Below are 26789 nucleotides of genomic sequence, written 5' to 3' on the forward strand. Positions count from 1 at the left end.
CCTCCCCCATAAGACTTTTCTGGTGATCTAAGGTTTCACCTCCAGTATATATTCACTGGCGGCCTAGGGTAAGTCACTTATAATGCCAATTGGGGAAAGCACTTCTGGACCAAATTGTATAGCTCTGTGGGCCAAATTTGGCCTGTTTGATGTTTATGCTTTAGAAGAACAAGCTTGGCATTCTGACCCTGTAAGCGGCAAACAAAAGAAAGTCTAAGTTAATTCAGGACGGATATTGATATCTGTTTACCAATGCAGTGGCATCAAAATGGTAAGCCTTGGACCGCCTACAGTGCTGCCTTGGCACCTACCTCACTGCGGTTTACAGGTGCAAATGTATTACTTCCTACCAACGTTGACCACCTTTCTGTAGGTGGAGGACAATAATGCTATCAAAATACTGTATATGTGGCTGTAACTACAAATTCAGCATGGGGGTCCCTGCACTGGGGGGATAAAGGGTAAAAAGTTGGGACCACTATGACCTTGATAATAACTGGAGGGTGAAAGTGCCCATAAACAACTGAATTATTAAAAAGGAGAGGCAGTGGTTTGCTTACCTCTCATGTGGAATATAGCAGCCAGTATGACTCAAATCTGATTGCCAAAGCCACACAGCACCTTTTTGGGGTTCTGTTGACCTAAAGAAGGGAAACCCCCCCGCAAATGCAAAATACAGCTTCAAATAGTGGGTGCAAGCTATTTCCTTCCAAATTTTCTGTACTTCCACCTCTAGCTCCTGGGCCTTCCTAGCCCCCCCCGACCTCCCGTTGATGGCAGGGGTCACGGTGGCTATTGTTATGCCCCTAGTTGGTGGCCTCAGGGGGAGACCTACACAGTATTAGGCAGGTGGCTTTAATGTTTTAGCCTACAAGTAGGGAATCTATGGCTCGGGAGCTAGATGTGGCTCTTTTGATGGCTACATCTGGCTCAAAGACAAATCTGTAGGGGTTGATTCACTAAGCTACACTGCTCAAGCAGCGCAGCTTAGTGTGGCAGCACAAGTAAAATTTTCAAAGTAGGCACACTACTGCTGTAACATGCACTTCTAACTTACTCACACTACCCCAAAACTAACCTCTGCTCGAATTGTCCCACCCTGGACCCTGGTAGGTCCAGTGACTTTGTAGGACGAGATCCCCACACTTTGATTGGCCCAATAGGCTGCCTGTCACTTGATGGCCTATTGGGCCAAAGTGCAGGGATCTTGTCCTACAAAGTGAATCAACACCCAAGTCAGATAGCAAATTGTACAAGCTGTTAGTCAGTATTTCTCCTGTCTGTCTCTTGGGGAAATTACTGATGTTGCTGAAACCCAAGAGAAGCTGAAGACATGTCTGACACTTCCCCTGAACGGCAGATCGACTGTATATACATCACCATGGCAATGAGCCCTCTGCTGCGCATGCACACTGTCGAAGTTTGAAACATATTGTATGGCTCTCACGGAAATACATTTTAAAATATGTGGCGTTTATAGCTCTCTCAGCCAAAAAGGTTCCTGACCCCTGTTTTAGCCGTTTGTATATCATATTTTGTATGCATCCCACAGACCTACTTTTTTACACAGATCACTTTCTGAGGAGCATAATTTCCTTCCTTGCCCCTCCCAGTCTGTGCAGCGAGTCTGACAATGGTGGGCCGCTCTTCCCTTTTGTTGCATTCATTTTGCTCAGTGTGATGGAGGAGGCTGCTTTGAAATCTACCTTTGAATTATTCCGGCATCACAATCTAAATGGAAAATCTGAAAAAGTTGAATAAGAATGGAGCTTTTTAATTGTGGCCCGCTGCGCTCCTGGCAGTCTGGATGTATTAGTGCTGATTTGCTGGCCACATGCAGATAGGAATGGATTTATTCCAGCTCCCTTCCGCTGATAAATGTCATGGACCCCGCATGTTTTGTTGTCAAACACTGCAAACATCTTCCTGTGCCCAGTAATTTAGTGCATTGTATGGGCAATAAAGCGATAATGCATCACTGCTTATGCTTGCTAAAGTTTTGTTGAATTTAAATTATATTTACATTCTAATCTCACCAGCACATCGTAGTACTAATATATTAGTGGTGGCTATATTTTTCTTACTTTTACATCTCCTAGTTTGCAGATACCAACCCAATCACAATCTCAGATCTGCACATGACCTTCTTTTGTCTTCCTCTAGAACAGTGGTCCTCAAACTAAGGCCCGTGGGCTAAATGTGGCCCCCTGAGGCTTTTTTACCGGCCCCCCACACAAAAAAATATATTATAGATGCAGTCAGCTACATCATTAAATATTGGTGGTCCGCATATAGAATGAAACCAGAAAGCAGTAATTCTCTGGTTTCCAATCAAATTCCACATCAGGTGACACTGCTGTCCAATTGGGTATGCTTCACTGTCTGGCCCACGAAGACTTCTACATAATTTTATGTATTCTCTGGCCCCCCAGCAGTCTTAAGTATGTTGACCCGGCCCTCGACCCAAAACATTTGGGGACCCCTGCTCTAGAACATTTATGTCAAACTCCGGCCCATGGGCCAAATCTGGCCCTCGGAGCCATCACTAGGCACTAGACACCAGGGAACTGTATAGGAGAGGGAAGGGGGCCACTAGACACCAGGGAACTGTATTGGGGAGGAAGGACCACTAAACATCAAGGAATTGTATAGATGAGAAAGGCAGGACAACTAAACATCTGGGAATGGTATAGGGGATGGAGAGGAGCTAATAGACGCCAGAAAAGTTTATAAGGGAGAGAGGTGGCCACTAGACATTGAGATTGGCCCGCGACTTGGTCCCAGAGCTCAATTTCGGCCCACTTTGTATTTGAGTTTGACACCCCTGCTCTAGAATTACCTCCTCACATTCACGTATACAAGATTTTGCATGTGCCTCACCCCTCCTCTGGAATACCCTTCCCCAAAACATCTGCCACTCTCCAACCTTTGATATCTTGAAATGTTCCCTCAAAACTCACATTTTCCAAAAAGCACACACTCTATGCCTAGGCCATTCCCGCTTTGACCTAAGGCCAAGTTGCACTACTAGATAACCTAAAATACACTACCACTAGGCATGTTTATTGTATACTACCCAGCCTCTTGTCCTCACCATATTCCTTTAGATTGTAAGCTCGCAAGGGCAGGGCTCTCTCCCCCTTTTGTGTCTTGGAATTTGTTATACATTTTATTCATCGAGTTACTTTTGTAACTGTAATTACCAATTCTGTATTTTGCAGTGGTGTAACTAAGGAGCTATGGGCCCCGGTGCGAGTTTTACATTGGGCCCCCCCAAGCAGTCTATACATAACACTTGATACGGCACAACAAAACCTGCCAACACAGTGTCAGAGGTGCAAGAAGGGGATGGGGAACAGTTTTTTAATGATCACTACTAGTTAAAGCATCTATAGAAGTGATTATTACCAGCACAGGACCAATAGAGAGCTAATACTGTGGTTGAGGGAGGGCCCCTATGGCCCAAGGGCCCCGATGTGGTCGCAACCTATGCACCCCCTATTGCTACGCCCCTGGTATTCTGTATTGATTCTGTATTTTGTATATTGGTGTATACCGTTGTGTGTGTATTATTATGTACCCCATGTTTTTTTCTTACTTTGTACAGCGCCATGGAACATGTTGGCGCTTTATACATCAATAATAATAATATATCAAAACATTCCTTTTCCTCTGCTTACACCTCTCTCGCTGTCCTTGGAAAGCTGGTTTTAGTGTTCTGTATCATATGATTATTATACATTAAATCCTGGGACCAAAGGGGCAAAGGGACTGAAGATGGCTCATTGTAAAGTCTGGTACATATCTTGAATTTTGATTGGCCAATTTCACTACCTCCGTGTAGCATGAGGGTCCAGATTTTGAATACTATGAACGGATTGTGTAGATAAACTCTCATACTACTATTACTAATTCTAACATTTGTATAGCGCTTTCTCCTGTTGGACTCAAAGCGCTTAAGACTGAGCTGCAGTCTCTAAGGTGCGCTCTGTAGGCCACCCTGCAGTATTAGGGATTCTTTTCCAAGGACTTCTTCCTGAATAGGTACTGGCCTACTGAATAGGAACAGCTGCGGTGCCCTTAACCAGTACACAATCCAGCCACTACTACATGGAGGAGGCAAAATTGGTCAGTGATTGGCCAATCATAATTGAAGTTGTGCACCAGACTTTCTAAACTGGGCCTCATGGCTCTGTAGCACCACTGATTGTTTAATATACAGTACATTGCTTGCATCATCATATATGTTACGGGGTTAGTGATAGGATGCATACTCCGCAGAAAAGCTTCTCTGTGTGGTGGGCAAAACTCAGCTAGGGATAAGTGTTCTGTATTGAAATGCTGTTCCGAAATGTTTCAAAATAGCACAAGAATTTGAGCATAACTCACCTTTGACACCGCCTCCGCTCTGTCCTCCAGGAGGTGTTCCAGCTCTCCAGCTACTTCCTCCCTCTGGCTGTAAAGGAGGAAGTATTGAGAGCTGGAACGCACCATGAAGGGCAGCGCACAGATTCTTGTTCTGTTCCAAATCATTCGAATGTGCATTCCAGTATGTAACGCCCAACTCTAAACCCAACTACCCAGAATCATTCAGATCAAGATTGGACTGTTGACATTCATGTCCCTACATAATTTGGGCCCTGGATAAAGTACTTGCTGAAACTGCACCCCACCTCTCACAACCTCAGATCAGCAGGATCCATAAACTTGGTCACTCCCAGAGTGCACCTCAAAACCTTTGGAGCCAGAGTTTTCTGTCATACTTCCCCTACCCTTTGGAATTCCCTACCACACCCAGTAAAGACAGCTCCATCCCTCGAGTTATTCAAATCCAGACTGAAAAGCTACCTGTTTGACCTGGCATTTGCGGACTTTAGAATTCTTCCTTTGTATCACAATTTATCAGTCTACCAATTACTGGTCTGAGCCATGCTTATGCGCTTTGAGTGTCCTACAGGAGGAAAACGCTTTACAAATGTTATTTGTTGTTATGCAATAAAGGCTTTAGATTTAAAACATGTTTACTTTTATTTGCATCTTACCAAGCTGTTTCCTCCATAATACTAAGGGGTATAACCGTTTTCTCTCTTCTTGCTCTGTAGCTGGCCCTGTAATGCTGCTGTGGTTCTGCCTTCCTGACAATGCCCCAGAGTCCTGTGTCAAGCGAGGAGGAGAGGAGGAGCATCTCCGAATACCCTGGGGAAGAATCAGACTCAGACAGCTCAAGAGACGGCCCAATGTCTGGGGGAAAGAGCAACCCTTCTTCTGCCACCAGCAATATTGGTCCTAACCCTCTTTCATCGTCCTCCATAGCTGCCCGGAGAATAAAAGAGAGGTCCATGTCCGTCCCTGACGATTCCAACTTCAGTATGATGGTCTTTCGCATAGGGATCCCTGACCTTCACCAAACGGTAAGAATATAGAAGAGTATATTTATAGCCGTACTGAACCGTACATTAAACAAGACCAACCCTCTGACAATAATTTTGATATGTCTTATATTTAGATATGAATGGTTTTTTTTAAGTTTAAAATCCCATTGAGTGGCTGTGTTTGCTTGCAGCTTGGCACCTTATGCTTACAGCTGGGGGCGTTGCTAGCCCCAGAGATCAGTGGCACGTGCCCCGGATCTATTCTGGGGTGCCCCGGATGTCTCCTAGGTAGAGTCAACTGTGGTGACTTAATAGAGGACCAGCTGGGAGCTTTGGTGCATCAACTGAGGGTATGCTGGGTGCTGTGGTGCCTTTATGGGGGTATGCAGGGAGCTGTGATTCTTCTCTGGGGGCATGCTGGGAGTTGTGGTGCCTCAGTGAGAGGTTCATGGGAGGGGTCCACTGGAAGGACAGATAACTTGGTGGCAGGCCAGCTCACCAAGCAGCAAGCCAGACCAGACAGCACAGAAGCCAGGCAACTCTGCTTAGTTATGTTTTTTGTTTTGTTTGTATTAATGGAGAGGGGGCTTCATCCAACATTTTCCTGGGCAGGCCTACTTAGACCACTGTTAATTTCATGTACATTTGGCTCCACCCACGGCCACACCCACATTCTGGTGCGTGGTCACACCCATTATCTGGCTGGAGTACCCAAAAGTGCCCAGGATCTCTTAGGATCCTAGCCACGCCCCTGGCTTACAGACTCCAGACCTGGCTAGTTTCCTGCTAGTGGATTGAGGTCTTACATTTTGCTCACCATGTACTTCCTGTGAACTGCTAGTTTGCGCTCTCACATAGAAGACCTGTGGTTTCTACTGTAATGCAGGGGATTTGGGTAATATAGTCTTGCATCTGGTGTTCTTCCTACTATATGAGTCGCACGGTCTGGTCACTCCTGATTGGCCCTAGTGATGATCCTAATCAGCTAATAACGATGACACATAATTTTGTGTACATTTTTGCAATTACTCCCATACGTAATTACAATTTGTAAATTCAATTGATTTTGTATAATCCATTCGTAATATTTTGTAATTTTCGTGTAATTTTGTGCCGACATTAGCAGTTAATAGCAAAGCCAACATGCAAGTTACCAAAATTGCAAAGGAAAAATGTTTTTCAAACTAATTCTTCTAAAAGTTAAAAAAAAAATGTCTTTGCATTTTTAAACTTGATTTTCTCAAAAACTAATTTTTTCTTTTTGAAAAAATGTTACCTATGGTATATACTCAAATACAAGTCGACCTCGTGTATAAGTCGACTCCAATATTCAACCCTAACAACCCATTTCCTTTCTTCCAAGTATCACTTACCACCACAGAGTAAATTGCTGCAAATGGGAATGTTGCTATTAGTACACACATTACTCAGTGTGCTCAGTGTTGCCCATGACTCGTGAATGAGCCGACACCTATACTTTTATAAAGTGAATCAGGCCTAAATTTCTAGACTTATACTCGATTATATACAGTACTATTCTTCTTAACATGTTTAGCAATTTTTGTGTCAATGGTATATATTGGGGCTGTGCTATTAACTGCTAAAGTTGACACAAAATGACATAAAAATTACGTAATAATGCGAAATTACGGTTCCTGATTACAATTTCAGAGGAAGTAAATTTTGCATCGTATTTGCGAATTTCAATGCAAGATTACGACTATGTGAAATTTGTGCTTATCACTAATTGACTCAACCATTAGATAAATCCAGATAGAGCAGGAAGCAAGCTGTATTGCAGTTCCAAGCATATTTCTTCCATGAAGAGGGTGTTATATCCACCATTTTACTGCAATACGCCATCTCTATATACTTTTCATCATAATTACTGATATCATTTACTTGGTTGGGCTTTAAGAAAGGATGTTTTTGTGTCTCCCACTTGAAATATTATTCATCTGGTTCTGTAGTTCCTGGTCAGTGAGCCTGTTGTCAGTGTGATTCTGCATCCGGGAGGTTTTTGGAAGCCTTCCTTTCCCAGTTGCTCGGCAACCCAGACCACAGGGGTTGGAGGTTGTGTTACAGCAAGAAGTCAATGGAAGGAGTCCAGTAAAAAGCTGCACTAGCATTTTCCAAAGCAAATTTAGGATACAAAGAATCTAGCATGAATGAAATGAAAAATATCAGAGAGAGAAATATAAGAAATAAAGTGTGTGCTCAATAAAATCACTTCCTAGTTAGATGGGAAATTGTGTGTCATCTTGCATACTGATTCTCTCTTGCTTACAACATACTTTGAAATATTATTGAAAGAAGCCTGACTTTCATTGGACAAACAATTTTGGAAGGTGTCTTAAATACTGTATTATTCATATTGAGGTTTCAATCTAATGATGACACTTCAGGAAGAGCTCATGTGGCATTGCTGACTTACTTTTAAAATGTAATGGGTTGGATGGAGGCACCCAATGTGTGTTCTATTTTAGTGTTTTAAATTGGAAATAAAAAAAGAGAGGTAATCGATTACCACCCCAGAAAATATAGACTCCAGTTCAACTGGAATTTTTTTTATTCTCAAAAAGCAATCTGACAACACATTTTGTGGGTCATGGCCCGCTTCCTCGGGTCAATACAAAATGCCTTGATAGCATAGGGGAAAAAGTGTAGGTGTCTCTAATCAGGTCTCATGAGGCATTGCTGACTTACCTTTAAAATGTGTCATTTGCCTGGCTGTTGTGTTGATCCTTTGCCTCAGATTGCATGTGGAATCCACAAAAATCCATGGAAGTCCCATGGGTAGGAAACAAGGTAAAATATCTCCAGTGGGGACACAAAAAATTATAATAACCTAACAAGTTTCAAATCCCTTTCCATGCTATTCAAAACTATAATTATATAAAGTACAGAAAATCTTGGAGGAAGAGAAGGGAGGCGTGTGTATAATTAAATAAATAAATAAAAAAAGACAAAAAAATGGACTTTGGCTTTAAAGTAAACATGAAGTGAAAATAAGCTGATAAAATTCACCATTGTATCTGTAGTCCTAATCCTGAATAGGACTTCCCCGGAATCCATTAGTCTTGTTTTATGTGTATTCAACTGCAATACTAAGAAATCTTGAGCTATCTGTTCCCTGCTCTCACTAGTCGTTTTGTCGCCCACACAGGAGTTTTATGACTTCTGATTAGTTATCAATGAGTGTTATGCTGTGCCCACTGCAGACAGAGAGACTGTTAGAGACTTGGATTCTTAACCCTTGGGGCCATATGCAATTCACTTTTTCACCTAAGGTTTCTCCTAGGAGATAATTTTTCATCTTCGATTTATAAAACCTTTTAGCAATATTCAACTAAAAAAGTACCAAAAAGTAGGTGAAAAAGTCATGTGAAAATTATTTTGAGTATGTTCTTGCTTTCTGGTGGCTTAAAAAGCATTTTTATTGACAACAAGTTTAAAATTATCACCTAGGAGAAAACTCAGGTGAAAAAGTGAATTGCATATGGGCCTTGGCCTCTTACCTTCAGACTTGCATGGAATGTCTTTTGCCATGCTATACGGTACTGTGTATTTTTTGTTCAATGCGGTTCAACGCTTCTGTCTTTACAAAGGAAACAGCACTGTTGCAAATTACAGAGGCGGAAGAGTCTCAATCTTCTAACTGTAATATTAAATACTTAACGCAGGAAGAAGTAAAGGCAAGACTAAATAAATTAAAAATAGACAAGGCACCTGGCCCGGATGGCATGCATCCTCGGGTCCTAAGGGAATTAAGTTCAGTTATAGATAAACCCCTTTATCTTATCTTTTGTGACTCTCTTGCAACTGGCAGAGTCCCAGTGGATTGGCGTACAGCCCACGTTTTCCCATTATTTAAGAAGGGCAAAAAATCAGATCCAGGAAATTATAGACCTGTAAGCTTAACATCAGTTGTATGCAAACTATTTGAGGGGTTACTAAGAGATACTATACATGATTTCATAGTAGAAAATAATCTTATTTCTCAGCATCAACATGGGTTTACTAAAGACAGGTCCTGTTTGACTAACATGCTCAGCTTTTATGAGGTAGTGAATGCTAATATGGATATTGGGAATGCTGTAGATGTGATATACTTAGACTTTGCTAAGGCATTCGACACTGTTCCCCACAAAAGTCTGGTGCAAAAGATGAGGATGCAAGGACTGGGGAAGAGTCTGTGTGCTTGGATAGGGAACTGGCTAATGGACAGAAAACAAAGAGTTGTGGTCAATGGATCATACTCAAAATGGGAGACTGTTAGCAGTGGGGTCCCACAGGGGTCTGTACTGGGTCCAGTGCTCTTCAATTTATTTATTAATGACCTAGTGGATACAGTAGTGAGCAATGTTGCTATTTTTGCAGATGATACAAAATTGTGCAGAATCATCAACTCTAAGGAAGATAGTGTTATATTGCAACAGGATCTGGATAGGATGGCTATATGGGCACATACATGGCAGATGAAATTCAATGTTGACAAATGTAAAGTCATGCATTTTGGTCGTACCAATGGTCTAACACCATACAAAATAAATGGGATACAGTTGGGGACATCAAACTTGGAGAAGGACTTAGGAGTACTCATCGACAACAAGTTAAATAATCGTACTCAATGCCAAGCCGCTGCAGCTAAAGCTAACAAAATTTTGGGATGCATTAAAAGGGAAATAAAAACTCGAGATGCTAGCATAATATTGCCCCTGTTTAACTCTCTAGTAAGGCCACATCTGGAATATGGAATTCAGTTCTGGGCACCACATTACAAAAAAGATATTGCAGTTTTAGAGCAGGTGCAGAGACGAGCAACAAAATTGATACGTGGGATGGAAGGTCTCACTTACCAAGAAAGGTTAGATAAACTGGGTTTATTTAGTCTAGAGAAAAGACGCCTTAGAGGAGATCTAATTAACATGTATAAATACATCAGAGGGCAATATAATAGCTTGGCGGATGAGCTTTTTGTCCCTAGGCCTTCTCAAAGGACTAGAGGACATGATCTGCGCATGGAGGAAAAACGTTTTAGCCATTTATTTAGGAAAGGGTTCTTTACAGTAAGAGTGATTAAGATGTGGAATGCATTGCCACAGGAAGTCGTTATGGCAAACTCTATACCTGCATTTAAAGGGGGCTTAGATGCTTTCCTTGCGTTGAATGACATCCATGGCTACAATTACTAGGTAATGCCAATGATGTTAATCCAGGGATTTTATGATCAACAGGGATATGTGAGGGAGCAGGCTGGAGTTGTACTTTGTACTGGTTGAACTCGATGGACGTATGTCTTTTTTCAACCAAAGTAACTATGTAACTATGTAACGCAAATGAGGGTACCGATTACTTGCATTGAACCGCATGCAGGCCTCTTAAACAACGTGTGCAGCAGCAGGTTCACAATTTAGCAAATATGCAAACACATTGGTGAGACAGGGGGCCATATGCAATTCACTTTTTCACTTGACTTTTCTCCCAGGAGATAATTTTTCATCTCTGATTTAAAATAACTTTTCAGCGCTTTTCAACTAAAAAAAGTACTAAAAAGTTGGTGAAATAGTACTATCAAAATTATGTTGAGTATTTTCTAGCTTTCTGGTGGCTTAAAAGGCCATTTTATTGACAAGTTTATAAATATCACCTAGGAGAAAACTCAGGTGAAAAAGTGAATTGCATACGGCCCAGGGTGTCACCCTAAGTAGAACCGCGAGTCGTATAGATCTGCAACTGCATGCGGGTGCAGATAATGAAGTGTTTTTACCTGGTGGGAACAAACACTTAAACAGTGAGGGGGAAAAAAATAAACAGTAACATTTCTTTATTACAGCTGATATAAATCCTGCAATAAATCTGCACTGTGTCTACTTCCTGCTTTCATGGAAGCAGACATAGGGCTAACATCCTGTGTTTACAAATTAGCTTCTCTGCGGAAGCAGAGGAGATTCCTGACCTGACACAGCTGAGAGATCTAATTACAGTTGCGATTAGTCACAGATGAGGGAGAATTCGACAGACTAAACTCTCACAATACATAGAGGATACATTTCTCTATGTTTTCCTTCTGTCCTGTGCAAGAGTTCAGCTCCACTTTACATTTTGTTTTGACTAACGCTCTGTTTTGAAGTATATTGATATTGAAGGCTTGGATAAAGTTTGGCCATTCTGACTTTCCTATAGAGGCGGCACATGTCCTCCGCTATCACCGGGGCTTGTTCATTTGGCGTGAAGATGCTAACATTGCATTGCGTTTGGCCAGGATGGAAGTGAGAAGCACAGATTAGCCGCACCATATGCTCTGGACTTATCCACATTGATTCACAACCAAGCTATTGCGGCTCTAGTGGAGCCCTCTGCTCATTTATGCATCTCATCTGTCACTGCCTGCTTGCACGCTCTCAATCCTCCATCTTGTCCCATTAGCTCACAGCGGGAAGACGCTGATATGCCAACTACATAATGGCCTGATGGTTTTATCCATTATGTGGGATGTAGCAGAGTGGCAATGTGATATGACCATTTAATGATATTTTATCTCAGATACGGGGAATCCGGGCGTAGCAATGGGATGCTGAGGTTGCAGCTGCACCTGAGCCTCTGGGCCACAGGTACTTGTAAAAACAAAAAGGAAATCGAGAGCCCGTAATAGTGTAGTATGTTAACCTATTAGGGACCGACGTAGGTTGAATCTACGTCCAGCAGGTGGTGCTACCGCCCTGATGGGATGTTAATTCAACGTCCGCGCTAACAAACCGTCCCGACGCGATCGTGCGCACCGGGGAGGGGAGATTAAGCTGTCATATGACAGCTGACATCTCCCCTCAGTGATCAGCAGCCATCGCGTATGGCTGCTGATCACGTGATCACTATGATCGCCGGCGGATCGTAGTGATCAATTTGACAGCTGCGGTGGTAGGGGGGAAAGAAGAGGATCCACTCACCTCCCTGTCGTTCCCGCGATGATCGGCGCCCCCCACCGCTCTTACTGGCATCTCTGCTCCTTCTGACGTCAGCACCGGGTCCCGGCTTGATGAGGTCATCAAGCTGCGAGCCTGAACTGAGCGGCAGTAGGAGCAGAGATGCCGGCTGGAGCAGAGGGATCCGCTGCGGCTCATCACTGGAGCCTGGAAGGTGAGTGATGGCTGCTGACTAAAGGGGGGGCACCTGGCCACACAGGGGACACTATGCCCAGCAAGACCCTGCAGGGATCCGGCTGCCCTAACCCCCAAACACGCCCCCACTTTCACCAAAAATGCCTGGTCCTTAAGGGGGGTTAGGTAGCTGGTCCCAAAAGGGTTAAAGTCACGTGGCATAGAATAAATCAATGTGAATGAATACACACCAGTGGTGGGCCAAAATTTTGTATATGTGAAATTTTGCATCGAAATTCGCAATCACGCATCGTAATCGTTGTCAAGGACCGCAAGGGCCGATCCTTGATTGGGTTAATCGCTCAGATTCAGAAACTCGATCTCGCTGTCACTTTGCGTATAGATGCCCATATGTGAATTGCAATGTATGAACCGACTAGCCGAGAGGAGCATTCTGACTCCAAAGGATCCACCACACGCATCCAATTCAAATGTTTGCCACCACGTGCGAGTCAGCGCACGGCTATACCTATATTAACACACTGAGAATACTGTAACTTAACCCTTTGCAGTATGCAGGGATCGGCGCGAGATCTGTCTATCTGTGCCCGATTCAAGCATACGTAGATGCAAAATACTATAGAACACAAGGTAATGCTTTCAGAGTAAGTATGAGTGTGTATGTTCAGGAACAGGTCATAACCGTTAAACGATTTTTAAACCTTTTAATATCAAAAATGCTTTACACACATATACATACACTAATTAACATATACACACAAAGCTTTAAATCAAAAAGGGAATAACTGTGAACTGTTTACTTAACTGAATGCAGTCCATGTGGGATAGAAAAAAATTGAAAAAAATAAAGTCCAGTTCAAATGCAGGCATTGACATCACAAGTCCTTATATGGTATGCGCCCGGTCCTCCTAGGAATGCATGCATGGAGAAAATTCTTTGTCGGTGGAATTTTGGAACACAAAGATGGTGGCTGAGGGTCCAGATTTTTATAAAATCTGCCTTGGTGGTTGGTGGGCTGTGTTTTAGTAAAAGATGGGCATTTCTACCCCCTATGGAGCAGTATAGGCAGGGTTTTGTACACGCACCGAATGACACTATTTACCAATAACCTGCACCATTTCTGTCTGGAATGTTGCACAGCGAATCCGAGGGCAGATTTGTAACCTGTGGCCGATGTTTGATTAAATTACACTAAATTTGGATAGGTTATCTTGTGTGGTCAGTGAACGCTGAATAACTCGGTTTCCATAGCCGTTACAATGTCATAAGTTAACCGCGTTATTATTCTAATTTTTATAAACCGGAAAATGTATTTGTTTTAAGTCTGTGATAGCACCATATCGAGTTATTAATACATGGGATGTTCCTATTTTCTAAATTCACATTTCCGAGGGAACTTTTTAGAGGGAAGTTTTTTTTAAACTGCCTTTGAGGACAATCTCTGGTTACTAATGAAAGGACCATTTGCTCTCACTTAGGTGTGAAGTGGTTGAGTAATTATGCTCACATTCAATGTGGGTGATGGTGAGAAAGCAAAAAAGAAAGTAGAGGAGAAAAAAACCCCAAGTCCATATAAAAGTAAAACTGACATTAGCTCTGCTGGATTACACGGAAATTGTTGGCGATTACGCACGACTTTCCATATTGTTCATGACAATCATAATGCGACATTTCAGAGAAAATCGTAATTCATTTCATATATAATAGTAATATTTCATAATTTTGCATAATTTTTCACCGACTTTAGTGGTTAAAGGAAAACTTAAGTCAGCTGAAAAAAATGACTTTTACTCACCCGGGGCTCTCCTCAGCCCCCTGCAGCTGAACGGTGCCCTCGCCGTGTCCCTCCGATGCGCCTGGTCTCGCTGGCGGCCACTTCCGGTTTGGCCGTCACCGGCCGACAGGCTGGGAACGCGGCTGATTATCCGCGTCCCCGGCCGCAATAGCGCCCTCTATAATGCTATTGCGGCCGGGGATGCGGATAATCAGCCGCGTTCCCAGCCTGTCGGCCGGTGACGGCCAAACCGGAGGTGGCCGCCGGCGAGTCCAGGCGCATCGGAGGGACACGGCGAGGGCACCGTTCAGCTGCAAGGGGCTGAGGAGAGCCCCGGGTGAGTAAAAGTCATTTTTTTCAGCTGACTTAAGTTTTCCTTTAATAGCAAATCCCCCATACATGCTATTGCTACCAATATTGCTACATATGTTAAGAAGAGTAGTGGGTACAAGACAAAAAAATAATTTTTCAAAAAAGACCTTGTAGTTTTTGTGAAAATCGATTTTTAAAAATGCAAAGAAAAATGTTTTTTAAAATGTAATTTTTCTGAGTTTAAAAACCATTTTTTCTTTGCATTATAAAAATCGATGTCCTCAAAAACTACAAGGTCTTTTGAAAAAAAATCTTTTTTTTTTTTTACTTGTACCCACTATTCTCCTTAAAGAGAATCTGTACTCTAAAATGTTTACAATAAAAAGCCATTCTTTTCATTATGTTCTCCTGTGCCCCTCTGTGCTGTTTCTGCCACTCCCTGCTGCAATCCTGGCTTGTAATTGCCATTTTTAGGCAGTGTTTACAAACAAATGACATGGCTTCTAACCAGAGTATGATAGGCTGAGAACAGCTCACTGTGTGACTCATGCAGAGCTTGGAGAGGGTGTGTAAAGCTTCTGCCAATAACAAGCAGTGCTGCACATTCCACACATTCCAGCTTGAGCCCGACAGAGACAACAGAGGAAAGAAGATAAGATTTATTACAACTAGAAAAGGCTGCAGTTAGACAGAGCACATTAGAACAGGCATAGGAACTTATAGGATAGAAGAAATAAGGCTCAAAATTTTGTTACAGAAGTCTCCTTAACATATATAGCAATTTTGATGTCAATAGCATGTATGAAGGCTTTGCTATTCATTGCCAAAGTGGGCACAAAATTACGCAAAAATTACACTAAATTTTATGCGAAATAAATTAAATGTATAAATCGTAATTACATATAGGCAAAATTGCGAAAATGTATGCGAAAATTGTGTAATCATAATTCGCGGATTACGGTCATCACTAATACACACAAGGAAGGGTCGCTGCTTAGGCAACCACTGTACAGATGAAACTTCAAAAATCTGAATATTGTGAAACTAATATACAGTATGAAATAGGAACCCTTGCAGGTGTTTTGAATTAATTAATGGATTACAGTGTGACACTTTGAGGCTAGAATACTGAACATTTTCACAATATTCTAATGGTGTGAGATTCTGATTTTGGGGTTTTCATAAGCTGTAAGCTATAATCATCAAAATTATAACAAATAAAGGCTTGAAATACCTCTCTTTGCATGTAATTAGTCTATTAGATGTATTCGTTTCACCCTTTAAGTTAAATTACTGAAGTAACTTGACTTATGCACAATATTTTAATTTTTTCTAGTTTCACCTGCATAGGCAGGCGGGAAGATTACACTCGACCCCACTTGGGTTAAGACGTTGCTCTCTGTAAATTGGAAAATAGGGGGTACACCCCTGCACCAAGGGTGAACAAACTTATAGGTTAGATGGTAAACAGAGGTGCCAGGAAGAAAGAAAATACACTAAAAACAGATTAAAAATGGGAGGTAGTGGTAGACTTACCTTTACATTGAAGACTCGAATTGACTAATTCAGGCAAATTTTATTGTATACTTTTACGAAACAGTGGGACACGTTTTGCAAGTGTTTCACCCGATTCTTCAGGCAATTAACAGGAGTCTGTCAGAGGCGTCCATGCCTTCTAAGAGCTCATAATCAGTTACTACTGTTAATCCAGTGCCCAATCCCATTCAGTGCCTTCCTTTAAGGCCTGTCAACACTTGTATGTTGCAAATTTCAGCAATGCACACTGCAATCTGCAAGGACATTGTAAAGTGCAAAGAAAGCGTTTTCTAAAGTCTACACTCAAGCAATGCGCTTTGGTGCCAGTCCCGTTTCTATGGGCGTGCGAAACGTAACATTGCCCAGGGCGCTGGATTGAGCGGCAGGAGGGGGGGGGGGGGCGCAGCGGCGGGAGGAGAGGACATAGCAGTTACAACTCACCTTTCTTCAACTTCACTCTCCTTCCTCTCCTAGGAATAGTAACAGCGCCCCCTGTGATGACGTGATCACATGTCTACACAGGGTCACTGTTACCAATGAGACAGATGCTGGGATCGACGGAAGGAAGGAGAGTTATAACTACTATGTCCGCCACCCCCACCGTTGCAGTGCACCTACCTATGTAACCTATACGGCGGACACCTACCTATCTAACCTATACTGCAGGCACCTACCTATCTAACCTATACTGCAGACACCTATCTAACTAGCCTATACTGCAGGCACGAGGCACCTACCTACCTACCTATCTAACCTATACAGCGGACACCTACCTATCTAACCTATACTGCCGGACCCTACCTATCTAACCTATACTGGTGGCAACTATACGGGCTACCCTATACTGGAGGCACCTACGTAGCTAACCTATACTGCGGGCACCTATACCTGGCTCTACGGGGGGTTGGGAGGTTCAATTTTTACACCCTCGTCCTGGGTGAAATTTAGCCTAGAAACTGCCGTTTGGTGCGTGAACACAATGCAAAGAAGGATATTTTTTGGGGTAAAAACACATGTAATGAAAGTCAATGGATATGTTTCAAGCAACTCACCAGAATGCAGGGTACTGTGTTTTTTTCTCCCACAGTGCACCAGGCTCTTCTCTCCCAGGTCTTGAGATAAATAAAACCATCTTATAACACTGCAAAAACGCATTAAACATGCATTAAAAAGGCGTCCATGCATATAAACACGTGCTTTTGTATGCGCTTCTAAGATTTTGACAGTGTTTTTTATGCATTTTTTTTTAATACACAAGAGTGGACAGGCCCTTTGGGCACTTTTCCACTGGTTGCGCTCCGATTCAGTTATAGGAGCACTTTTGCTGATTGCAAGTGCACCGTTCTGTTCCTTTTTCCAGCCGCGACATGATTTACGATGATTCGAGAAAGCGCTGCATGCTGCATTTTTTTCTGCGCTTGTGATTTGCCTCTATAGCTAAATAGCTGCCACAAATCACGGCAAAAACAGCACTTAAATGAAGAAAATATTTATTGTAGCACATTTGCAATGGTGATCACGATTTTCCGTGTAAAAGGGGCCCGAGTTGCTGCATTAGCTGTTTATAGAGTCCGAAATATAAATTTGCTTTCTTGCTGATTGGCAACCTCCGTATTCTCTGCCCATCTGAAAGAGAAATCGGCTACAGAGCATTTTTTGGGCAATCATTTCTACCAGGGGATAGACAGGTGGACTTTCACTTTTTTAGGTCGCCGCCATAGACCATTCCACAGAGTACCTAGTTAAAGGATACATGCGGTGATAGAAAGGCGTGCAGCCTTACCTATCTGGAACGTCTTCCAGCCTCTAGAATTCTAACCATTCTAGTGTAGAAGTTCCCCTGTTCTCCAGGCTGCCGCTATCCCCTCCATAAGATAGTGATCCGTGGCTGGGTCGTGGGCTTCTGCGCATGCTCTGGCACACCACTCACTTCTTGTGATCGCGCACTCGTGGCTTTGTGTACTGAGCACGAACATGAGAGGTGTACCTGCGCATGTGCAGATGCCACCATCCAGGTGTGGGTCGTGATCTTACAGAAGGGAAGAGGGGACCTTCAGCACTGAAATGGTTACACTTCTAGGGGCTGGAAGAAGCCCATGGTAAGTAAAGCCGCACTCCTTTCTTTCACCTCATGTATCCTTCACAGAGCCGGGACAATGTCCTCCAGCACCCAAGGCTGAGACACCAAAGTGCGTCCCTCCATCCCTCCCCACCTCAGCTAGCACACACTGATTGCTATGAGACTAAGAGGTGCCCCACGACACCCCACCCCCTCCAAGCACCTTAGTCTCTAGTTATCTGGCTTGCAGTCACTGCCATGTATAACCTTTTCTTGTTTCTCTCTGCTTCAAACACAATACGGGAATGATAAATGAGTGAGTTGAGCGCCCTCCCTACTACACTGCGCCCTGAGGCTGGAGCCTCTCTTGCCTCGCCCGGCCCTGATCCTTCAAGTCACGTTGAACCAGAAACACTAGGACCTTATAAGAGTCTAACAGCTCCCTTGCTAAAAATCAGCACAGTAATTATAAAATTGACTTCTTATAACAGAATGTATTTGCAATAATTCTGCGTTATGTGAGCAAGAGGGAACATGATGCATCACTTTTTCAAAATTGAGTGTATTTGCAAATCATTCCTTTATGTCCCTGAAAAGACAGTCCAGAGCCTCTGGTGTGCAATATGGCTGTATTCTATTAATTGTAAAGGGTCATACTAATTAAACTTTCAGAATGCTGTTTCTGGCTTGACTTCATCAGTGCAATTTATGGATTAATATGGCATTTAGTTAGCACTTGACAAGTAGGAGTTTTACAGATTATCTAGTAAAAGAGTACTTTAGTTATAGTTTTGAATTCCTTTCATGCAAAGCGCTATTTCAGAGCAGAGGTGAGCTGCATGTATTGGTGGTTGTCAGCAGTAGTAATTTACCTGCTGCCCATAAATAATTAGAGCTCTGAAACTCTGCACCCCCCCCCCCCCCTACCTTCCACTGAAGCATTTTGTTCTGAAGTTTTTCAAACTCTGTGGCCGAAGAGTTTTTGAACACTTCAGATAAAGATGGCTATGGCCGTCTTGCTGCTGGAGGAGGTCGTGTTTCAGAACTCTACTGATTTAAAGTGTACCTGAGGAAACATGTGACTTGATGAGATACCCATGTATATGTACAGTGCAAAGCATATTAATAACCAGGCTGTTTTACTTGTTTTATTGTGCTGCCTGAAAGAGTTAATTTTCAGGCATGCAAGTGACAGCTAATGTCTTGTCGGTAGCTTGTTGGGAATATAGATAACATCACTGATAAGCAAATTACAGCCATAAAAGTTTTCCTGGCAGAATACAACTTCTGAGGGCAGGGGAGAGATAAAATACGTGAACTATTAACCTTTTTCTAACTCTGGGGCTCTTAATAGGCTGCCACTGATTAGAGACAGTCAAACATTCAACCTACATTGTAAATGTTTAAATATAAAATAAATATACCTGGGATACTTAAAAAGTCATTTTTAGACGTAGGAGGATAAATATAATTGTTTATCTCATCAGTTTATTTTCACCTCGCTCAGCGGATCGTTCAGAAACATCCTTATCAGTCTGCCGACAGCGCGTACACGCGTGCTACTGTCGGCTGAACGTCCGCCCAGCGGGAGGGTATAACGGACCCGTCGTTTGCGGCGGTATGGCGAGTGTACCTAAAAGCTCCATTACTGAAAAATATATATGCTAAATATAAATTCGCCAAAACAGAAACAATCATTCATCTTTATGCGAGCAAGAAGAAACTCCCATGATGCACCACTCCTGCCTAATAAGTGAATATGCAAATCATTCCTTTTTGTCCCTGAAAAGCCAAGCAGACGTCCAGAGCTGCTGATTTACAGTGAGCCTATTAATTTTACATAACCATACTATTCTAGCTTGCAGACAGCAGCTGTTTCCTGTAGCGGTAATGATTACTTCTGTATGTGGTGTGAATAGTGGTAATCATTAGCAAGCTGCTCTTTCTTGCACTGTGGCTGTTCTTAAAATGCAGCTCTAGGTGGCCTATTATACTCACAGTCAGAGGCGTAACAATAGACCCTGCAAGGGATGCAGCTGCAGGGGGCCCAGAAGCCGCAGGGGGCCCCATGGGGGGAGAAGTTTCTTTTTCCTGTCCTGAGAGCCTGACAACTAAGGGCAAGGAGAAAAAAACTCTCTGCTCTCTGCATAATTGTTCTAATGACTGACTGCATCTGCTCAGGCAGAGGTGCCTGGCTCTTCTACTGACCACATATGCTATTGCTCCGTTGTTCTTGCCTGATGAAGCGGGATCAAACCTGCGAAACGCGTTGCATTTTTGGAGTTAATTAATAAAATATATTGACTGTCTTTACTACAGTCGTTGTGTGTCTACTTGGAGGAGGCAAGTCCACCACTACCTCCTCTATTTACCAAGAATTTGGCTTTTAAGCTCATTTAGCTTCCTTTTATCCTTTTGGCGCCTCTGTTCTCCTGCATAATATTGAGTCCACCCTGGGTGGAGGGTTAAACCCTCTTTTACTCACCTACAGGGAGCGACTTCTTATTCCTGAGTGGGGTCAGGAAAATCTCCCAGTGGTTGCCTAATGGTAACTCTGGTTTGTGAGTATTAATATTTACTATGTCTAGTAACTATTTACCAGTACATATTACACTATTGGGGCTCTTGGTGTTCATTGTTTTTAGGCACTGATAAGGAATCATACACAGTTTTGTAGACAAAGATTTGTAGACAGTCCCTGTTCAGTGTTCAGAAGGTCTTGTGGTGGTGGGGAGGGGGACATCCAGAGTTTCGCAGGGGGCCCAGTGTTTTCTAGTTATGCCCCTGTTCACAGTGCTGGTAGTCCGATCCCCAGTATAAAATACACATGGTTCCGTGGTTCTGTATCTGTACTTATGTCGTTCTTGACTGTCTGCTGTATCTTCTTTCATGGCCTCTTGCTTTCTAAAACTCAAGGCTTTTTTAAGGGGGCCCAGGGGCTTGGGGTAAAGTTAAGCTGGGGCCCACCTAACCCCTCCCTCTATGATCATTACCCCTCTGCTCCCCAGGGCCCCCCTCACATGTAGCAGCATTAATTACTCAGTGGCTGTCCCGGTGGGTGGCGGCTGCCCCATCTGTGCACTCTTCAGCCATGCTGTCTGCCTCATCTCTATCCAGTCCACCGCAAGTTATGTGTAAACATGCGTCGGATAGAGAGGCAGCCAGCATGGTTAAGAGTGCATGGATGGTGCAGCCGCTGCCCACTGGGACAGGCAGTGAGTGTTAATCCTGCTACATGTGAGGGGGCCCCGGGGAACAGTGTGTGTGTGTGGGGGGGGGGGGGGAGACAACTTGGTGGGGTCCAGCGGCGATCTAACAATAAATGACAAGAACACCGCTATAACTTTTGTTCCCCAATCACTGCTCTGCGGCCTACCTACTAACAGGCTTCCATCCCTCCAATCTATAATGAAGTAGTCCATTCAACTCACCCATCTCTCTTCCTGCTCCTCATCTTCTGCTCTTCTCTGTGAAGCTCTTCATTGGTTAACAGTCAGAGGACTAGGACTTCAAACTCTAACCTACAAAGCTCTCTGCAATCTCTCCCCTGTACATCTTCTCACTGATCTCCAAGTACCATCCAAACTACATCCTCTGCTCTGCACTCAATCTTCCTTCCTCTGCTGCTATGGGGAGGGGAGGAGGGACGATGGAGTGGGGGAGGAAAACAATGTATTGGGGCTGTAGGCAGGGTGGTAGAGTTTGGACCCCCTTGTGGTCATTTTGGTTAGCTAAGAGATGTCAAAGTAGGTGGCTGGTGGGCCCCCTGACACCTACTGGGCCCTAAGCACCTGCCTAGGTTGCCAGATGGATGATCCAGCCCTGCATACTTACCATCATGTATGGTGCATAAAGACGTTTTGACATTTTTTTTTTTATAGTATGAAAAGAACATGGTATAAATAAAAAGAAGTCCCACTTTGTCCTCCTTGACGTATAAAAACGTCAAGGAGGACATGCGCGCTCCCGCGGCTGATCGCGCGCGTGCACACGCACTCCCGGCCGCGGATTCGTTAGCCCAGGAATCAATGAATCAGGCCATGGTGCCCGATCACTGATTCCTCTCCCGCGCAGAAAAAGCGACCGCTTCTCTCGGAAGCTTTGCTTTTTCTGACTCCTATGTCCCTCTAAGCGTACATGTTATGCTTAGTGACGTCATGTAAACAAACTCAAGGTTGCCATCTTGTGGCCAAAAAGTAAAACTACATCTAAAACTAAAAAAAAAATTACAATACACATATATTTCCCCAAATCAAACACTATTTACATCCCACCCTCCCAAAAATACACACATAAAATGTTTAAAAATAAAATTACAATAAAAAAAAAACACATACATATTTACCTAAGGGTCTAAACTTTTTAAATATCTACCGGTATGTAAAGATGAAATATTTTTTTTTTTTTTATAAGCTTGTAAATATTGATGGATGCAAAACGGAAAAAATGCTCTTTTATTTCCAAATAAAATATTGTCGCCATACATTGTGATAGGGACATAATTTAACCGGTGTAATAACCGGGACATATGGGCAAATACAATACGTGGGTTTTAATTATGGAGGCATGTATTATTTTAGAAATATAATGGCTAAAAACTGAGAAATAATGAATTTTTTTAAGTTTTTTTCTTATTCTTACTGTTAAAATGCATTTACATTAAGGTAGCTCTTAGCAAAATGTAACCCCCAAAGAAAGCCTAATTGGTGGCGGAAAAAACAAGATATAGATCAGTTCATTGTGATAAGTAGTGATAAAGTTATAGGCTAATGAATGGGAGGTGAACATTGCTCGGATGCATAAAGTGAAAACGACTGAGGGCTTAAGTGGTTAAAGAGAGTATGAAGCCTCAAAAAATACCTCTTTTTACTACGCAGTCATGTTCAGCATTAACACCATAGCTGATACGCCGCTATCCCGCGGCAGAACAAGGGATTTATACCCCAAAATCCCCGGGGCAAAATCCTCCGTTCACTTCCTGGAGGAGGCAGAGCTTTACGCTGTAGCTCTGCCTCTGCTCCAGTCAATATCCGCCGATCTCCGCCTCGCCCCGCCCCTCTCAGTCTTCTTTCAATGAGAGTGGCGAGGAGAGGCGGTGATCAGTGAGGATTGACTGGCCTGGAGGCAGATCTACAGCGCAAAGCTCTGCCTCCCCCGGGCAGCAAAATCCATGACCTAAAAAGTCGTGGAATTCTGCCGTGGGGATGCAGCGTATCAGCTATGGTGTTAATGCTGAACAGGACTGCGCAGTAAAAAGAGGTATTTTTTAGGCTTCAGATTCTCTTTAATGGTACTAATAATAACACTGATGATGATGATGAAAGGAACCTTCTCAGGAGAAGGCTGCTGATATGGGAAGTCCAATATTGTTCAGTCTCTCAGGCATGCCTCTCTTCCACTTTCTCAATTTTCCATTCTGAAGCTATTGTCGGGTCTCCAGGGGGGTCATTACCCACAAGTTATGATTAACGTCCAACTCAGCAGAACGAAAATCAAATAACCTGAGCTCTCATTGGCCCTCCCCCACTCTCAGAGCCCACCTCTCATTAAGCAAGCCTTTTACTGCAGACAACGGACTATGGGGACCGCTCAGAAATATATTCCAAAGAGAGGTGCCCAGCCCCATTCTCAGAGCCCACCTCTCATTAAGCAAGCCTTTTACTGCAGACAACGGGCTATGGGGACCGCTCAGCAAAATATTCCAAAGAGTGGCGCTGGCCGGGCATTCCATTTTTGCTGCATTAAAGACAAGAACCGAGCAATTTGTTTCATCAGCAGAGCATTTTAGCTGATCCCGACAACTTTCCACATTCCGGGGTGTAAATCTTACACCGTGGCATAATGCTGGAAATAAAAATGCATAATGTATTCCTCTTTGGCCTCAACGCATGTGAGCAGCTCATTAGGAATATCTGCTGCCAACTTCCTGCAGTACTTTAAAGTGTAACCGTAGAGACAGGTACATGGCTTAGCATGGAACTCAATTATGGAGCATAATTTAATTATGAGCTACTGTCCCATTTAACGATAACAGCAAAGCATGTCACTGTTTAACCAGTATGGGATGACCAGCAGTAGCAAGCATGCAGACCAGAGACAGTCACTACTACAGATGATCTAAATAATAAACTCCTATGCCAATGATTCTCTTTCCTGCCATACCTCCAATCTAGCAGAAAGACAGAACCTCTCACTCCCAAATCCCCTCATACAATCCTATTGCACCAGGGCGATACTAGAAGGGAGTAGCACCTGTGATCGCAGGGGAGCCTAGGGCTGAGGGGGGGCCCCAACTACTAAACTTCCCTTCCTCTGATACAGGGGACTATACTTCACATCAGGTGTTCTTGTGGTTACACTTGTTATGGGTGTGAAGATCATGATGACCCTTGTGAGATGGGCCCCAAGGCCGTGAAGGGCACCAAGAGGTAGCAAGGGAAGGGGTGTGAACATTCATAGGGCCCCATGAAAGTTTTCAAATATTAATCTCAGTCACCCACTGACCATCTGTGCAAAGTTTGAGAACCCTGCCATTAACAGTGTAAGAATGGCTGCAGTTTACATTTTCCCAGTGAAGTTGTATTTGTCTCCGCCCACTTTTTGGTTATGGGGATAAAAAGTATCCTATATGTTATTCCAGGTAATGTACTATGTGTGTCAAATTTCATTCAAATCCAATCAGCCATTGTTGTGTGATCGAGTAACAAACATCTGAACTTTCTCATTTATAATATTAGCGAGATTTTTAAATGTTAAAATGAAGTAGAACTAATGGTGATGAAGAGGACTGGTGTGGTCTGAATTGTATAATTGTGTCTTTTACATCTGATTTCTTTCTGGTATCAGTGACTAGGGGTGTGGCAGGGGTGTGATTAGGGGTGTGGCAGGGATGTGTCTTAAAGTGTCCCTCTTTCTAATCTCAAAAAGTTGGGAAGTATGCTACTGGGGTCCTTAACCACCCTGGCGTTCTGATAAGATCGCCAGGGAGGCTGCGGGAGGGTTTTTTTTAAATTAAAAAAAAACTATTTCATGCAGCCAACTGAAAGTTGGCTGCATGAAAGCCCACTAGAGGGCACTCCGGAGGCGTTCTTCCGATCGCCTCCGGCGCCCAGAATAAACAAGGAAGGCCGCAATGAGCGGCCTTCCTTGTTTTGCTTACACCGTCGCCATAGCGACGAGCGGAGTGACGTCATGGACGTCAGCCGACGTCCTGACGTCAGACGCCTCCGATCCAGCCCTTAGCGCTGGCCGGAACTTTTTGTTCCGGCTGCGCAGGGCTCAGGCGGCTGGGGGGACCCTCTTTCGCCGCTGCTAGCGGCGAATCGCCGCAGAGCGGCGGCGATCGGGCAGCACACGCGGCTGGCAAAGTGCCGGCTGCGTGTGCTGCTCTTTATTTGGCGCAAATCGGCCCAGCAGGGCCTGAGCGGCAGCCTCCGGCGGTGATGGACGAGCTGAGCTCGTCCATACCGCCCAGGTGGTTAATGGCATCCCACAACTTCCTCTGCTGCATTCCACAACTCCGTTCACAGCACCCCACAACTCTCAGCACCACATCCACAATGCTACCTGCACTGCTTCCTAGAATTCCCTGCACTGCATCCCACAACTTCCTGCACTGCATCCCAAACACTCCCTGCACTGCATCCCACAACTCCCTGCACTGCATCCCACAACTCTCTGCACTGCCTCCCACAATTTCCGCCACTGCATTGCAAAAATTCCCTGCACTGCATCCCCAAAACTCCCTGTACTGCATCCCACAACTCCCTGCACTGCATCCCACAACTCCCTGCACTGCATCCCACAACTCCCTGTACTGCATTTCTCCACTCCCTGCACTGCATCCCACAACTCCCTGCACTGCATCCCACAACTCTCTGCACTGCCTCCCACAATTTCCGCCACTGCATTGCAAAAATTCCCTGCACTGCATCCCCAAAACTCCCTGTACTGCATCCCACAACTCCCTGCACTGCATCCCACAACTCCCTGCACTGCATCCCACAACTCCCTGTACTGCATTTCTCCACTCCCTACACTGCATCCCACAACTCCCTGTACTGCATTTCTCCACTCCCTACACTGCATCCCACAACTCCCTGTACTGCACTCCTCAACTCCCTACACTGCACCCCACAACTCCTTGTACTGCATTCCACAACTCCCTGTACTGCATTTCTCCACTCCCTACACTGCATCCCACAACTCCCTGCACTGCATCCCACAACTCCCTGTACTGCATTTCTCCACTCCCTACACTGCATCCCACAACTCCCTGTACTGCATTTCTCCACTCCCTACACTGCATCCCACAACTCCCTGTACTGCATTCCTCCACTTCCTACACTGCATCCCACAACTCCCTGTACTGCACTCCTCAACTCCCTACACTGCATCCCACAACTCCCTGTACTGCATCCCACAACTTCCTGCACTGCATCCCACAACTCCACTGCACTGCATCCTGCAACTACCTGTACTGCATTCCTCCACTCCCTACACTGCATCCCACAACTCCCTGTACTGCATTCCTCCACTCCCTACACTGCATCCCACAACTCCCTACTGCATTCCTCAACTCCCTACACTGCGTCCCACAACTCCCTATACTGCATCC

The 26789-nt window shown here is 44.0% G+C and overlaps 1 protein-coding gene and 1 long non-coding RNA gene across 5 annotated transcripts in view; one reads left to right on the forward strand and one right to left on the reverse strand.

Annotated features, from left to right (window-relative positions):
* SHANK1 (SH3 and multiple ankyrin repeat domains 1) overlaps positions 1–26789 on the forward strand; it is a 656518-nt gene that overhangs the window by 214681 nt on the left and 415048 nt on the right. For all 4 annotated transcript variants that reach the window (XM_068241408.1, XM_068241411.1, XM_068241409.1 and 1 more), the window contains exon 2: positions 5103–5411. In XM_068241408.1, the coding sequence (XP_068097509.1) occupies positions 5142–5411 (270 nt within the window). In that variant the 5' untranslated portion in view covers positions 5103–5141. The remainder of the gene's footprint in view (positions 1–5102; positions 5412–26789) is intronic.
* The window catches only part of LOC137521742 (uncharacterized), a 29100-nt gene continuing 7320 nt past the window's right edge, over positions 5010–26789 (reverse strand). The window contains exons 2-3 of the long non-coding RNA XR_011022189.1: positions 17166–17254; positions 5010–5399 (exon numbers count right to left, since the gene is read on the reverse strand). This is a non-coding gene — a long non-coding RNA (uncharacterized lncRNA). The remainder of the gene's footprint in view (positions 5400–17165; positions 17255–26789) is intronic.

Source organism: Hyperolius riggenbachi, chromosome 6, assembly GCF_040937935.1.
Source record: "Hyperolius riggenbachi isolate aHypRig1 chromosome 6, aHypRig1.pri, whole genome shotgun sequence".
NCBI lineage: Eukaryota > Metazoa > Chordata > Amphibia > Anura > Hyperoliidae > Hyperolius > Hyperolius riggenbachi.